The 14,631-nt window shown below is 31.5% G+C and overlaps 1 protein-coding gene across 1 annotated transcript in view; it reads right to left on the bottom strand.

Annotated features, from left to right (window-relative positions):
• Positions 1 to 1,131: 1,131 nt before the first annotated feature.
• Positions 1,132 to 14,631, bottom strand: part of LOC106462790 (N-alpha-acetyltransferase 20-like) — a 16,122-nt gene continuing 2,622 nt past the window's right edge. Inside the window, exons 2-6 of the mRNA XM_013922751.2 lie at positions 12,120 to 12,144; positions 7,839 to 7,929; positions 6,482 to 6,611; positions 4,025 to 4,161; positions 1,132 to 1,900 (exon numbers count right to left, since the gene is read on the bottom strand). Coding sequence (XP_013778205.1) covers positions 1,815 to 1,900; positions 4,025 to 4,161; positions 6,482 to 6,611; positions 7,839 to 7,929; positions 12,120 to 12,144 — 469 coding nt within the window. The 3' untranslated portion in view covers positions 1,132 to 1,814. The remainder of the gene's footprint in view (positions 1,901 to 4,024; positions 4,162 to 6,481; positions 6,612 to 7,838; positions 7,930 to 12,119; positions 12,145 to 14,631) is intronic.

Genomic DNA, 14,631 nt, shown 5'->3' with positions numbered 1-14,631 from the left:
CTTCATTATCTTTCATGACCCTGATAGGAAATAAAAAGTATATTTTTTTGGAAGAATTAAAGTATTTCTGAACAATGACATCATTTTTATGATATTCAGATATTAAGATGTAATTTGGCAAGCTCCTATCAGAACTTCTAAAAATTACACTTTTGCTTTCTGCTGTTTTTGTTTGTTTGTTTTTTGGATTTTGCGCAAAGCTACACGAGGGCTATCTGTGCTAGCCGTCCCTAATTTTGCAGTGTAAGACTAGATAGAAGGCAGCTAGTCATCACCGTCCACCGCCAACTCTTGGGCTACTCTTTTACTAACGAATAGTGGGATTGGCCGTCACTTTATAACGCCCCCACGGCTGAAAGGGCGAGCATGTTTGGCGGGATGGGGATTTGAGTCAGATTGCGAGTCGAGTGCCCTAACCACCTGGCCATGCCGGTTCACTTCCTGCTGGAAATTTCAAGTTTTCTACAGATCTGTGTTAGATAAGTAAAAGCAATACCAAAAGTCAAATTCTGACTCATCCGTATGTTTCTTGCCTGACGTTAAATTAGTCTCATGTTCATTCTGGGCACAATCTTATAATCTGAAGTCTAATGTAAAGCAACTTGTGTCTAAAGACTTCTATGTGAGTAACAGTTTTGCATGGCATTTTGTATTTTAAGAAAAAAGAAATTCTAACCCTGACCTTAATGTTTGTACATCGAATACTATTAATACCTATATTGATAGTACTCATTCAGGTTTGTTTTCTAACCCTGACCTTAATGTTTGTACGTCGAATACTATTAATACCTATATTGATAGTATTCATTCAGGTTTGTTTTCAAACAAATCCTTGAGTGTCTTACAACTTTTTTATCATTATTATTATTTTTTGATCTAAATATGTTAAAGGAAGACCATTTATTTTCATTTGTTTTTAACAGAAAATTTAAAAGTTGTTTCATCAAGCTTTAAAGTTAAAAACAGGTGAGAACTTTTAATTTGAACCATTTCCCTCTTGCATTGATTAGATTTGGAGAAGAGATCAAACTTTTGTAGTCACCTCCTCCTCCACCTCCTAACAAGTTTCTTTTTTCATTCCTTATTGAGTCTTGAAAACTCTATCTTATAAGGAGAATAAACACATTGGAATTAAAAGTTTAAAGAACATTAAAATGTGGTTTATTAAAACTTTCAGATTCATTTAAAACATTCAATACAAGTGAAAAACACTGAACAGTCATATAGACACCTTTTTTCTTATCAGTTTTTAAATCGTGAAGTTTTAAACTGTCGTTTGTGTTGAAAGAGTGCAACTCCATATAAATATTATATCGCTCTATTGCTTTCTCCTTTTTTCTTACATTTTATGTACATTTCCAATTCAAATATTATCATAATTCTAACTGTTAGTAACACTCTTTATTTTAAACTTAACATACGTAGAAACTTTACTGCCAATATCATATTAAAAAAAGCTCTTATCTCTTATTGTAATTTTTGAGCAGACCTATTTTTTCCTATTGTTTGCATACAAAAAAAGAAAAGCGATTCAGAAGACAAAGCTGAAACTGGCTTTTACATTCAGTACCGACAGTAAATCTTCATGATCAATGGGTTCTCCATCAGATTTTTGTAACTAAAGATAAAATAGGTTATCCTGGTAACAACTGTTTAAAAAAAATTTAATGCAAAACATATTTTACTCAGTTCTGAGATGTTGAACAAAATTTGATAATCAGTACTGAAATATGACATTAGAGAGGAGGTTTGAATCTTTAAAGTGATTCAGACTGCCTCTCTGTCATATTTCAATCCGATTCCAACTGAAGTCATCATTCAATGTCTTCGGGTCGAACTGGATGAGGTAATGGAATCACTGACTTTTTATGGACATCCCGAGAAAGTGCTTTTCGCATATCTGTCAAAGAAAAAAACATTTTTAAGCTGTTGTTAAACCAAAAAAGAAATAAATCACTGCCTAACAGCTGATAAATGATACAAATGCTCTGACCAGTTTTAATTTAAATGGTGATAAAATCTTATCACCAAATCTTATGACAAAGAAAATACATCCACAGAAACTATAACAGTGATATCTGTACATCCAGCTAATATCTTATTTGATCAGAGGACTCTGTAGTGGTATATCTTTTATATAAATAAATTGTTATAATTAATCAGAACTGATAATGTTCTTAACTGAAATAGATACATTCCCATACATTTAAAATTCAACACAGGTCACAAATTGTATAAACATAAAAACAGACCTGCAATACACCAACCACAGCGAGACTAATTTTTTTGCATGTTTTACCTAGATTAATATAAATTCTCCCAAATCCAACAGCATGAGAAGAAAGGCAGAAATAGTTATAGACTAGACATCCCTTTTAATTATATCTTAATACTATATTATTAATTTCAAACATAACACTGTGCCTCCACTATAACCTTCAGCACACACTGAAATGGAGTTAGTACAATGTCCCCTATATGTAAAAATTACTATGCTTCTTTGTATGATATCTACAGGTGTATGTCCTTTCTCAGAGATTGACCCAAACTTAACAACGTTTAAGAAAATAAACTAATGTCCAGGAGGTAATGAAAAACAAACAAACAGACAACAAAGAAGATGGGAAATTCCAAGTGAGGTAGAACTTTTAAATATTCTATAATCCATGAGTCAGACTCCAAAAGTCAATAAATCTGATCAACTTCACACCACTAGTCCCATTTTTAAACCAATTAGACATCTTGAATGGTCCAATACATAGGAAATGAGTAACCCTAAATGGCAACCAGAAGGATACTTAATGAGTTAAAGAGAGCAATCCTTAAAATTGGAGTTCCAATCAAAAGATGTCAACACATCAACAGATGAATATGAAGGAAGGCCAGAATTTCTATCAGGCAGCTTTCTGAGACCATGGTTCTAAAAATCATTTAAAAAACATAGACAATTTGTTCTTGAATGAAATATAAAATCTGTTAAAAATGCCTCATTAATAAGATGATAAAAGGGAGCCCAAAGAAGAAAATATATAACAGCTTAGATGAGAAAATATCATCATAAGTGTACTAAATCAGACAGTCATTGATAATAAATGTGTGTCTCTAAAGTATATGCCAAAGAAAAAGGAAAGGAACCTTTAAACTGGGAATGAAATAAACATAGAATCATACAGTCAACAAAAAAACCTGAAGAAGAAAATTAAGCAAAGGGAAAAAATTAAGGCAATCAGATGACAAAGGGAACATCATACAAAATACCTGGGTCAAATCTGGATTCACCATGACAAGAATTATCAGTTCATTTATTACATCAAGGAAGAAAATTCTTGTGATAGGCCCACTTTTGCTGTGATGGTCAAGTTCAGAGTCATTAGAGTCCTCCATGGGCAAATGTTTTTATCCTAGTAAAGGGAACAGAGTGACTCAAATCACGATCAAGAAAAATAGGCTGGTTTTTCACTGAACAATCAGTTGAAGAAAGTTCAACAACAAACAAGTTCTGAACTTCCAAAAATGGAATTTGAAAAATATTTAAAGCCAAGTCAATTTAAATGTGTTGAGTTACAGATGCTAAAATGGAAATTCAAGGTTCTTCATAAGTTAAATGAAACTCAGATCTAATAATTAAACAAAAGAAATAAGAGAAACTGAACAATAAAATCAGTTTGAAATTAAATCAGGATACAATACCCACAAAACAAAGAAGGGTCCAGAATTACTCTCACAGCACCAAGACAAACGTTGAAGAAATGTGTGTGAACTGCAGAAAGTGCCAATAAAAAACATGACCATACTGATTCTCACGCATGACAGAAGATCACTAGCACGGAGATTATATTAATAGAAAGAACGAGATACATGCAATATTATCACATATATAATTAGATTTGACTGACGGAGGAGAAAGCAAGAATAATAATGAAAAACTCTAATTCTTGGAAAGGACAAGAATTCAAAGTTAAAGTATTTTATCATATTTGAGCAACAAATTTAATAGTTAAAAAACTTAATTATGAAATCATACCAAATGCATCTTCATCAGGATCTCCAGAATAATACTCCAGAACTCGTCGATACACTCTATATCCTAGCTGTTTGTACATTGCCACAGCAACTTTATTTGAAACTCGAACAAAGAGATCTACAAAGTATGCTCTTTTTCTAATAACAAATAAGAAACAAGGAAGAAAAAAACTATTAATAAAGAAAACTTAAAACTAATACTTTCTATATTACACTTCAGTTTAGGCTATGTGTGTCAAAATGGAATTTGAAAAAGATTTAAAGCCCAGTCAGTATAAATGGGTTGAGTTACAGATGCTAAAATGGAAAGTCAAGGTTCTTCATATAAAAGAACTGTTATCAGCTTCAAATAATTCATTATGAAAACAAGTACTAAGACATACTTGCTTCACATTACATTCATGGGCTTAATTAAAATTATATGAAAGTCATGCTTAAAGTTTCAGTGAAACAAATGCTAGAAGATGACGAATAATCTGGTTAAGGCCTCAATTAACAAACAAAACTTGGCTATGATGGGTTCATAATATGCAACTGTACTTAACATTTATATATACACTATATTCTATATAAAACAAAATACTACTTGAACGTCAAATAATGATATTCTTTCAACTTCCAGAAATGTGAAATATGCAATTTATAAAGATCTGATAAAAAAAACAACGAAAGTTATAAAATCCCATGTTTCTAATAATAAAAGGATGTTTGTTTGTTAAGCACAAAGCTACACAATGGGCTGTATGTGCTGTGCTCATCACGGGTTATCGAAAACCAGTTTTTAGCATTATATGCCATTCAGATTAACCACTGAGCCACGAGAGGGTAAAATAATAAATAAAACACGATTGATTAAGAACAAGGTGAGATGCTAAAAAAACATTATAAAATTGGTACTGCTATGCATTTTCATGGAAATCAGTAACAAAACATAGGGTCACTATATTTTCCTGTAAAGTTGGATTCATTAATATTATTTGCACTTACGAAAATTATTTAACATGCTGTTATTAACAAGAATAATGATGCAATAATTACAGAACATTTTATAACTTTATACACAATGGTTGGGATTATAAGGGAATCCAGTAGTGATAAAGAAAAGTTTCTTGAAATGAGTTGGGACAGTTTTGTTTTATAACAAATGGTTGAGAAACCACCCGGAAAAAATGCTGTTAACCACTAATGAAGAAACAGTTAAAGAAGTTGAACTGAGGGAAAATTTGGGTGAAATAATAATCACTGAGGAAGAAAAGTCTCCTGAAATGATTCGGGACAGTTTTCTATAACAAATGGTTGAGGAATCAACCAGAAAGAATGCTATTTTAAATTTTCTGTTAACCACTAATGAGGATATGGTTTCAGAAGTTGAACTGAGCGAAATTTTTTTTTGGGGGGGAGGAGGGGATAATAATCCCCGAGGAAGAAAATTTCCTTGAAATGATTTGGGACAGCTTTCTATAACAAATGGTTGAGGAATCAACCAGAAAGAATGCTGTAAACCACTTTGATAATAAGTAAAAAGATTATAAGATTACAAATTGATAAAATACCTGGAGAAGACATTTTCAAAGATCGGATATGTGAGCGTCTCTTATATTCTTGGTATGCCAATAGAGAGTGGGTAGGTGTCTGATGATTAGAGAGTTGTTAATGTTAATTTATTTTAAAATAAGCAATAAGAATTCAATAGTTCCCCTAAAAATTATAGTCTAGTTAGTCTTGATTCTATAACGAGAAAAATTCTAGACAGTCTGATAAAAGGTGATTTACAAAACCATTTAGTGAAATATGATATCATAAAAGAAAATAAACACGAATTCCCTGAAGAGAAATCTTGACTTCCTAATCTGTTAAATTTTTTAAGGATGTAACTTTATATATATATATATATATAATGAAAAGATGTGGACTTGGTGTACTTGGATTTTCTTTTGATAAGGTACCACACAAAAGATTAGCTAAGAAAATCACATCGCATGGAGTTGTAGAAAGATAAGTTACTTCAATTGAAGAATGGATAGGTGAGAAAAGTCAGAAATTTGATTTTAATGAAATCCAATCAAATTGAGCATTTGTTACTAGTGGCTGCCCTCCAGTGGCACAGTGGTATGTCTACAGACTTACAACACTAGAAACCAGAGCACAGATAGTCCATTGTGTAGCTTTGTGCTTAACTTTAAACAAATAGTAGTGACAATAAGATGAGAGAAGTAAAGTTTAAGATTTGGAAAAGTTTAATGTTTCGAACAGGGTGATTGGTTTAGGGAATTAGTTGCTGTCAGCAGTGGTGGAAGCCAGTATCTTACAACAGTTTAAAATGACAATCAATGATTTCCTGAAAAATAAATGGTGGGTTTCATTTTTATTTTTCTTAAGGGATAGGGACAGCATGAAGGACCAAGTAATCTCTTGTTGTCCTACCATTATGTTATGCTAGACTAATTTTCTTTCATACTTCTCTGATATTTCTTCCAGACCAGCCATTAATGTTGCTGCCAGGCCCAATCTTCTGTACTCTGGAGCAATAGTGAGGGCTGTCACATGTCCATGCCAATTTTCTCCAGGTCCTTCTGCTTTTCCCATTACTGAAAACAAAAACATGATATTTAAAATTAGGTCAACATTAACAGACAATACTATATCTGATGTTCAGTGTTTTCGAGCTACTGTAGAATACTGACTTATCAGAACCTTTTCTTTATTCCATAAACTGTGTATACATTAGAGTACAAAACAAGTATCCTATCTCCTTGAATTTACATTGATACATGCATATCAACAAAAATACAAATTACTTTGTTTGAATATCTCACTTGATACAATGTAAATGTAGGCAGGCCTAAAGCTGAAATACTTCATGCTTAAAATAACTTTGGGACATAGCTTAGTGTTTTTTTATTATAGAAACATTCCTTTTATATCTGAGAACACTTATAATTGGCTCATTTCTTTGACATCAAACAAGTACACGTACCCTACAAATACATACACACACAGGCAATAAAAGAAAGTCACTCACTACATAAGCAACCATACTAATTTGATTAAATCTTATGCATTTATGTCTGTAAGCAGCATAGCCTGGGACACTTACAGGGGAAAAAAACATTTACATCACATCAAAATATTAAAATTACAAATTTAAGAACTTGAATAATCTATTACTTACACCCAGGTTTCTTGCAATACTATATTTTTCTTTTACTGAGAAGTAGAATTGGCACCAATCCACTTAGATTGATTTACATTGTAGGTGATTACAAATAAGAAGTGAGAATATGCTAACACCAGTTAAATTAATTACTCTAACACTGAGCTACTAAAAATGTTATTTTAACTAACCTTATTAGACAAGTTAACATACTCTCTCAAAACATCTATGATTTGGAAACAATGCAAGATGGTGTAACAGAGCAATATTGAATAACCTACAAGCATATTTTATAAAAGAGACAGGGGCTGCTCAATCAGCGTTCATTATTTTTTAGATGTTTGAACTAATATTTCTTATTGACAGTATACATGAAAATACTAAAAAGCCATAAAAATAAAAATCAACATAAGACTATCTTATGGTTGTATCTTCATTATAATTAAGCATCAATTGCAGAAAGGTTTAAACCCATTAACTAATATCTTTACTGTAATAATAAAGACAAATAGAGGTTGTGTATTAAACTTGTACAAGTATTAGTAACTTACTATTAATTGATAACTTTCATTACCATACTACTTGATATTGTTGTGTTCATTCAACAGTTAGCAATAACAACAATAAATGAACAATTAACATTTATGGGAGTATTACTTACTGTAACCCATTATATCACCATTTGGAGCTTCTGCAACTTGAAAATATTCTGGCCAGTGAGCAAGATATTGAAGATAAAAGGATAAACCATACTGGGATTCAGTTAAGTGATTTCCTAAGTTGACAAGATCAAGAAATCACCTGGTGGTAAGGCTCTATTAAACACGAGAAATGTGGTTTATTCCCAATAAATGATAAGAGTAGCTTATGAATTTGATACTACAAAAAAAGTAAAAACTAAGCCTGAAAAGGTTAATTACTTAAAACAGGATTTACATCTTGATTAATTACATATCCTAATTACATTCACATTACAAGCACAACAGTAGAGTAACTACCAAAAAGAAACATGTATAGCTATCATACAATGTGTGTATGTATGCATACATACACACACACACACATACATATAATATATATATATATATATATATACAGAGAGAGATAGAGGGTTGGGTACAGTCAGACAATGGAATGTACTAGATGCAAATTTTGACATTGTTTGGCATTTTGTATAAAGTATGCGCTGAAAATTGATCACTTTTAAAATGGTATGTAACAATCCTTTCTGATGCAAAATATTCATATACTCAGATCACAATGATGTGCCCAGATTGGAGATTTATAACTTTCAAGACAGAGATATCTTTTGTATTTAACAGTACTAGAAAATAAAGCAATATGGATCAACTTGGGACCCAGGACCATCCTAAAAGAGACTTGAAACAAGTCTTACCCTAGCATTGTTTGGCATCTTGTAATATGTGAAAATCAAAGAACACAGAAGTCAGTATTGAAAGTTATCCACATGGCTCAGGCAACAGTACAGAACAAAAGCAAGAAGGACCTCTATCTAGAAAAGCAACACAAGTCATATATACATATGTTGCTTCCATGGCACATAAATTCAACCACTGCATACCTCAAAAAACAGTTTGAGAATCAAATGGGTATTAATGCTATTCCATACAAAGATATACCAGTCAAGTTGCAAGATGTATTGCTTATCAATTTCTGTGATCAGATTATTAGATTGTGGATTGGAAAACTGTCATCCTTGTACATTATATGGATTATGGAAAGCCTTTAAGTAGTAGTAGTTTGCTTTGGGCATGATAATCTTGCAACAAAGTCTTTGCCTTGAGAACTACATTGCATGTCTATTGTCAAGATGCACAATCATCAGATAGACTAGATGTGGTAACATGGCCTGTAACATTATGATGAGGCTCCAAAATCATTTAAGTATAACATATTTAACCTGTATATAACCAAAAACAACTATGATCAGAATAGAGTTCAAGTGGACAAATTACAGAACAACAAGCAAGTGATGCAAACAACTGGTAGGTGTGATTTATGGTAATTTAGTTATAATTTTCTGCTTTGCAATAATGCTTATTTACATTTGGTTTTAATGGTGGATGTTATATTGCGCATTACCAGTACAATATTTATATTTGTCATTTAGATTACAATGGGGGATAAGGTTCAAGATCAATAATATATATTTTTGTATCTCCTATCTTTGTACGTTTAGTGTTACAAAGATGATCTGCACACAATATTACAGCAAAGAAAAAATATCATAAAAGCCTTGACTCTTATTTTTAAATGTTTTGGCTTAAAATAATCACACTAAAAAACAAGTCTCTAACATCCTACTAGAGCTGGGCAATTAGTGGTATTTTCTACTCAATTAATTGTCAGACTCATTAATCAATTACCTTCAAGTAATTGATTATTTTCACATGAGACTTGGATAGTTGGAATAACAGAAAATAGCATTAACCAGAAACACTAACTTCGATTAATTCATTATTTTTGCTAGTCTTGACACTAATAGTTTGAGCTGCACAAACTTGAACTGAATAAAAGTAAAAATGAGAAATCATAAATCAATATATTGGAAAGTTGGAATAATTGAAAACAGTAATAATCAAAAACACTAATTAGCTCATTATTACACACTTTATTGATTTAATCATGATTTTGATTAATCAATTATCTTATATGACGCTAATCAATGTAATCTATGCTCATAGCTAATCAGTCAATTGAGTTACATGCACAGCTCTACACCCCACCCTACAATAAATAATGGTACTGTCAGACACTTACACATTTCTTCAATATTTCAAAAAATACCCAAAGGTTTTCGATAAAATATATCTATATTAAGTCTTCAAAAATGTAAACATTTAATATGAACATATGTTGTTGAACATCTTTGGGTATGCTTTTGAATAGAGAACAATACCTGAACAGACTGCCCCCTATACACTATGATGTCAAGACTCAAGATTCAATGATTCAATAGAAACATAGGATGCTGTGCATATTGTATGGCCTAATCTACAATGTATTTAACATTATATCCTTGTAAACAAATGCATATATATATATACACAAAGAAAACCACTACACTATTGATGGTGAAGATTCTTCAGACTAAAATGAACTAAAGCTTATTCCACATTTTGCAATGTGATTTTCCTTTTTCAGGATATTAAACAAACAAAGAACAAGGTAAAATTTCCCAGTCTATGTCACTTTGACAGTCAGTTGGCTTCAAAGCAAACCCACATATTAGTACTTATATTGCCACAATTTTTTTATCCTGACTTAATTTTGTCTAATCTATTCTGACTCATATGAATATATTTAAGCTTTAACATAACAAATGGGGAACAAGCCCTCCTCTGAACCCTTTCCATCAAGTCAATATTCATTTTTAAATAAAGAGGCAAAAATAATACATAGTATTCCAAGATAGACCTAACTCATTATTTTAGAGAAATAATTACCTCTTTTAACTTGTAATCGTTACATCTATAAGCACCACCTAAATTTTTTTTAGCTTGCTATTAGCCACAGAGCACTGTCTTGATGGCTTGAGTAATTTATCCACAACTATTTCAAGATCCTTTTCTTCAGTAATGAAATTCAGTGGATTCCCATCTATATTACTACACAAAAGAAGTATTTTTTTTCAAAATACACATCCACAAAATAAAAACTGTTGTTATACTTAACAGAGAAAGTTTAAGCTCCTGCTCTTCATTAGGTCTGAAATATGAATGAATGGCCATTGAATAAAAAGGAATGCTTTCTTGCGTAAGCATACAACTCAAGGTAAAAAACGTATAAATAAAACAAGACAGAAATATTAAACTAAAATCTTGCGATACAACATAAGCAATATCATGAAGAGCGATTCATATAATCACCTTTAAAAAATAGGCATAGCATGCATAATACTCCAATCTTCAGGCCATTGTCCATTGACTTCAAAAAAAATGAAAGAGAGAGGCTTGCATATTTAATCCTTGACTTCCTTTTAAAACTTTGAACAAAGCATTAACTTATTCTGGTACTTTATTATTTTTAATCTCTCAGTCTTTCTTTATACCAGAAAGGAATTGATATCTCATGGTTTAGGTAAATCCCAATATTTCCCATAGAATGCTCAGAGTTGGGAATATTACTTAAATCCTTTCTTATAAAAACAAACAAGAGGAAAACATTTTAACAGTCAGCTGTTTCATAGTCTTCATGAAAAACCTTGCCATCAGTATCCTTTAAATAGCCCAATCCTCATTTTCATACTTGCTTCCCTTAGGGGTGGTTGAAAGTGGGGAGGGGTAACTGAAGCTACTAAAAATGTGCCCTAGCCTCCACAGTATGTGTCCTTATAAGACCTATCCTCAATTTTTTGTCTAGGCCATCTCAGCCCTCTCACTGCAAATAGATTGGTGCTACCCACAGCTTCTTTTAATGTACTTAAAACATTGCTGTTAGTTTTAACATTACTGACCAACTGTTTTTTATAAGCCCTTTTATACATTTCATACACTATATCTTCTTTTTGTACAGGTAGCTAAGTAAAACTTCTGAAGATGTTAAGAAGTTTAAACTGCCCAGTAGTTTACTGCTGTTTACAACATTCCATTTCCAGACCTATTAATTTATTTCACATATTCTAACTAAAAATATAAATAAAATTCAGACACCCTACTAACTATCTGTTCATAAAAATGGTAAAAACAGAATGAACTAAACTTTTTATTTATTATTGTGCAGTAAAGTTAAACTCAAACCATTTTTTAACTAATGTGATTAAATATTTCCAGGTTATGTCATACACACAAAATAATATTAAGATACAAAACCTAACATTTATTACACTCATACCTATAGGATAAACACACATCATAAAGAAAAACATGTACATGATTAATTCTTCAACATATCTCCATATTTCATACAACTTAAAGGATACTGTCTCTGTTAAAGGATCTAAATTTCTGTAAAGGGGAAAAAAAAATTAACAAAAAACCCAACTTAGTTAAAAACCAAGATTTTTAAATTATTGCAATAAAGAACAAAAATAAAACAAGGTCATATACAGGATAACACTTCTTAAATAATTCAATTTAATTAATTAAAGAGTTCAGAGAAGGGTTACTATAATGGTGCTTGTGATGGAGGGGTTGTCATATGAGGAGAGGCTGAAATCTCTCAAATTGTTTTCTCTTGAAAAAAAGAAGAGTTAGGGGGGGGGGGATCTGATTGAGGTGTTTAAGATTGTAAAAGGAATTGATAGTGTTAATGCATCATCTTTTTTCATATTTAACAGTGAAAATAGTAGCACTAGGGGACACAAATATAAACTATGGCAGGATAGGAGTCATCTTCAGCTAAGGCAGTTTTATTTTTCTACCAGGGTAGTTGGCCTTTGGAATGGGTTTTCTTCGGATGTTGTAGAGCCAGTGAGTTTAAGTATATGAATAATAAAAGCTGGCTTTAACATTATAATTTTTTAATTTATTTATTAACAGTTTTAGTCCAGTTTAAAATATGGAACAGCCAAGATGGACCAATAGGTCCCATGTTGTTCCAAAACATTATGCTATGTTAAATTTCACCTCTTGTATCATATATACAGTGCTTTATCATTATTTTCTTGAAGTGTGAACTCCATAATTCAGCTCCTCCTGAAATTGTATTCCTTAGATATTTAAATATGTCATGCAGTACAGTGTAAAATTTGTTGTTTTTTTCTGTTAAAAACTAATTTTAAGTGCAGAAAACTGTAAATTTGAAATTATGGCATTTGTTTTACTTACATCAGTAGTAGATTATATTTCTTCAAATATTGAAACCGAACAATCATCTACATCAAATCACCTAACAGTTAATAGTGGCAAACATACCAAAATGGCTCTTTATAACAATATATATATGCATATGCAAGAATCTGTTTTTTAAAATAACATCACCTTCTTCAGACATAACTTAAACTTTTAGGACAACAAGTGACCTGTTGGTCCATCTAGGTCAGTGCTTCTCAATCAAGATTCTTCAACAGACATCCAGGTGTTCCATAAAATGCAAGAGTTTTGCATATTCTAATGCGTAAATACATACTAGTCACATAATTGAAATCTGACATCAGATTTTTTTATTAGTATAGCAGGTTTCATAATGACACAACATAACAAGTCACTGCATTGTTTTAAATTGGTGAGCGAGACTTGGTACAAACAGCTACTAATATTGCAGCAATGTTTTTTTTGTAATGAATGTTATGACTGATTTTGTGACACAAATTTGATGACAGAAAAGTTCCGTGGATTCAAAAAAGTTGAGAACCAATGATCTAGGCCATCCCATCCACTAAACTTTAAAATAAAAATAAAACAGTTAAAGCCAGCTCTTATCATTCAAATATTTATCAAGTCTTCCCTTAAACTTACTGCACCCACCATAATTTAGGGCAATCCATTACAAAGGCCAACAACCCTGTTAGAAAAATATAACAGTCTTAGCTGAAGATGACTCCTATCCTGCCAAAATTTATATTTGTGTGCAATAGTCCATTAAGCACAAAAAAAATAATATATCAACACTATCCATTCTCTGGATAATCTTTAACACCTCAATCAAATCCCTTCTAACTCTTCTCTTTGCAAGAGAAAACAATCTCAGAGATCTTAACTTCTCCTCATATGACAACCTTTCCATTCCAGACATCCTACCAGCCCTCCTCTTAACTCCTACAACCAGAAACTAGTTGAATATTAAAGCTGATAATGAATTTTGGACACTGATTTTACCAGCCCTCCTTTATCTATTGGAAGTTTCAAAATATCTAAAATAAGCATATGAATATATATGTACTATTATAATTACATTTTCTATTGAAACTACACATGAAACAGGATTTAAATATAACTATAAAGGGTGGTTTTTAACTGATGGTGTATCATGATACAGCGTAGATGTCTAGTGAGATTAAGTATACAAATGATGCCTAACACTAGGCTAAGCAATTATACATATTAAATATGCACTAAGTTCTTCAGTAATAATGTTATTTACTATCAAAAGTTTTGTAATAATAGGCTAACAAGTATACTGTACTGTAGCATACTAAATAAGGTTAACACTAATAATTACTTTCAGCTCTTAAATATAAGACATCTCTTGAATATTTCTTGCTCAACATTTTAACAAACTATTTACAAAAATAATTAGACAGCTGACTAAGCAAATGTTTAATTGTAAATGAGCCTATATGTTTATTATCTGACTACATGTACATTTTCTGTAACATAAATGAATAGATATCTGAATGTTATTTGGTTAATTTGTTTCTAATACAGCCGTGTAAGAGTGGTTGTCATTCAGAGCACAGAACCTTATCCCTTGGATCCATTAATTACTGCTAAATTATAGGGGTGGTGGAAACATACACCTTACTTCATACATTACTGAATAAAATTATACTG

Source organism: Limulus polyphemus, unplaced genomic scaffold (genome assembly GCF_000517525.1).
Source record: "Limulus polyphemus unplaced genomic scaffold, Limulus_polyphemus-2.1.2 Scaffold1252, whole genome shotgun sequence".
Classification (NCBI taxonomy): Eukaryota; Metazoa; Arthropoda; class Merostomata; order Xiphosura; family Limulidae; genus Limulus; species Limulus polyphemus.
This window is presented reverse-complemented; position numbering and strand designations above follow the sequence as displayed.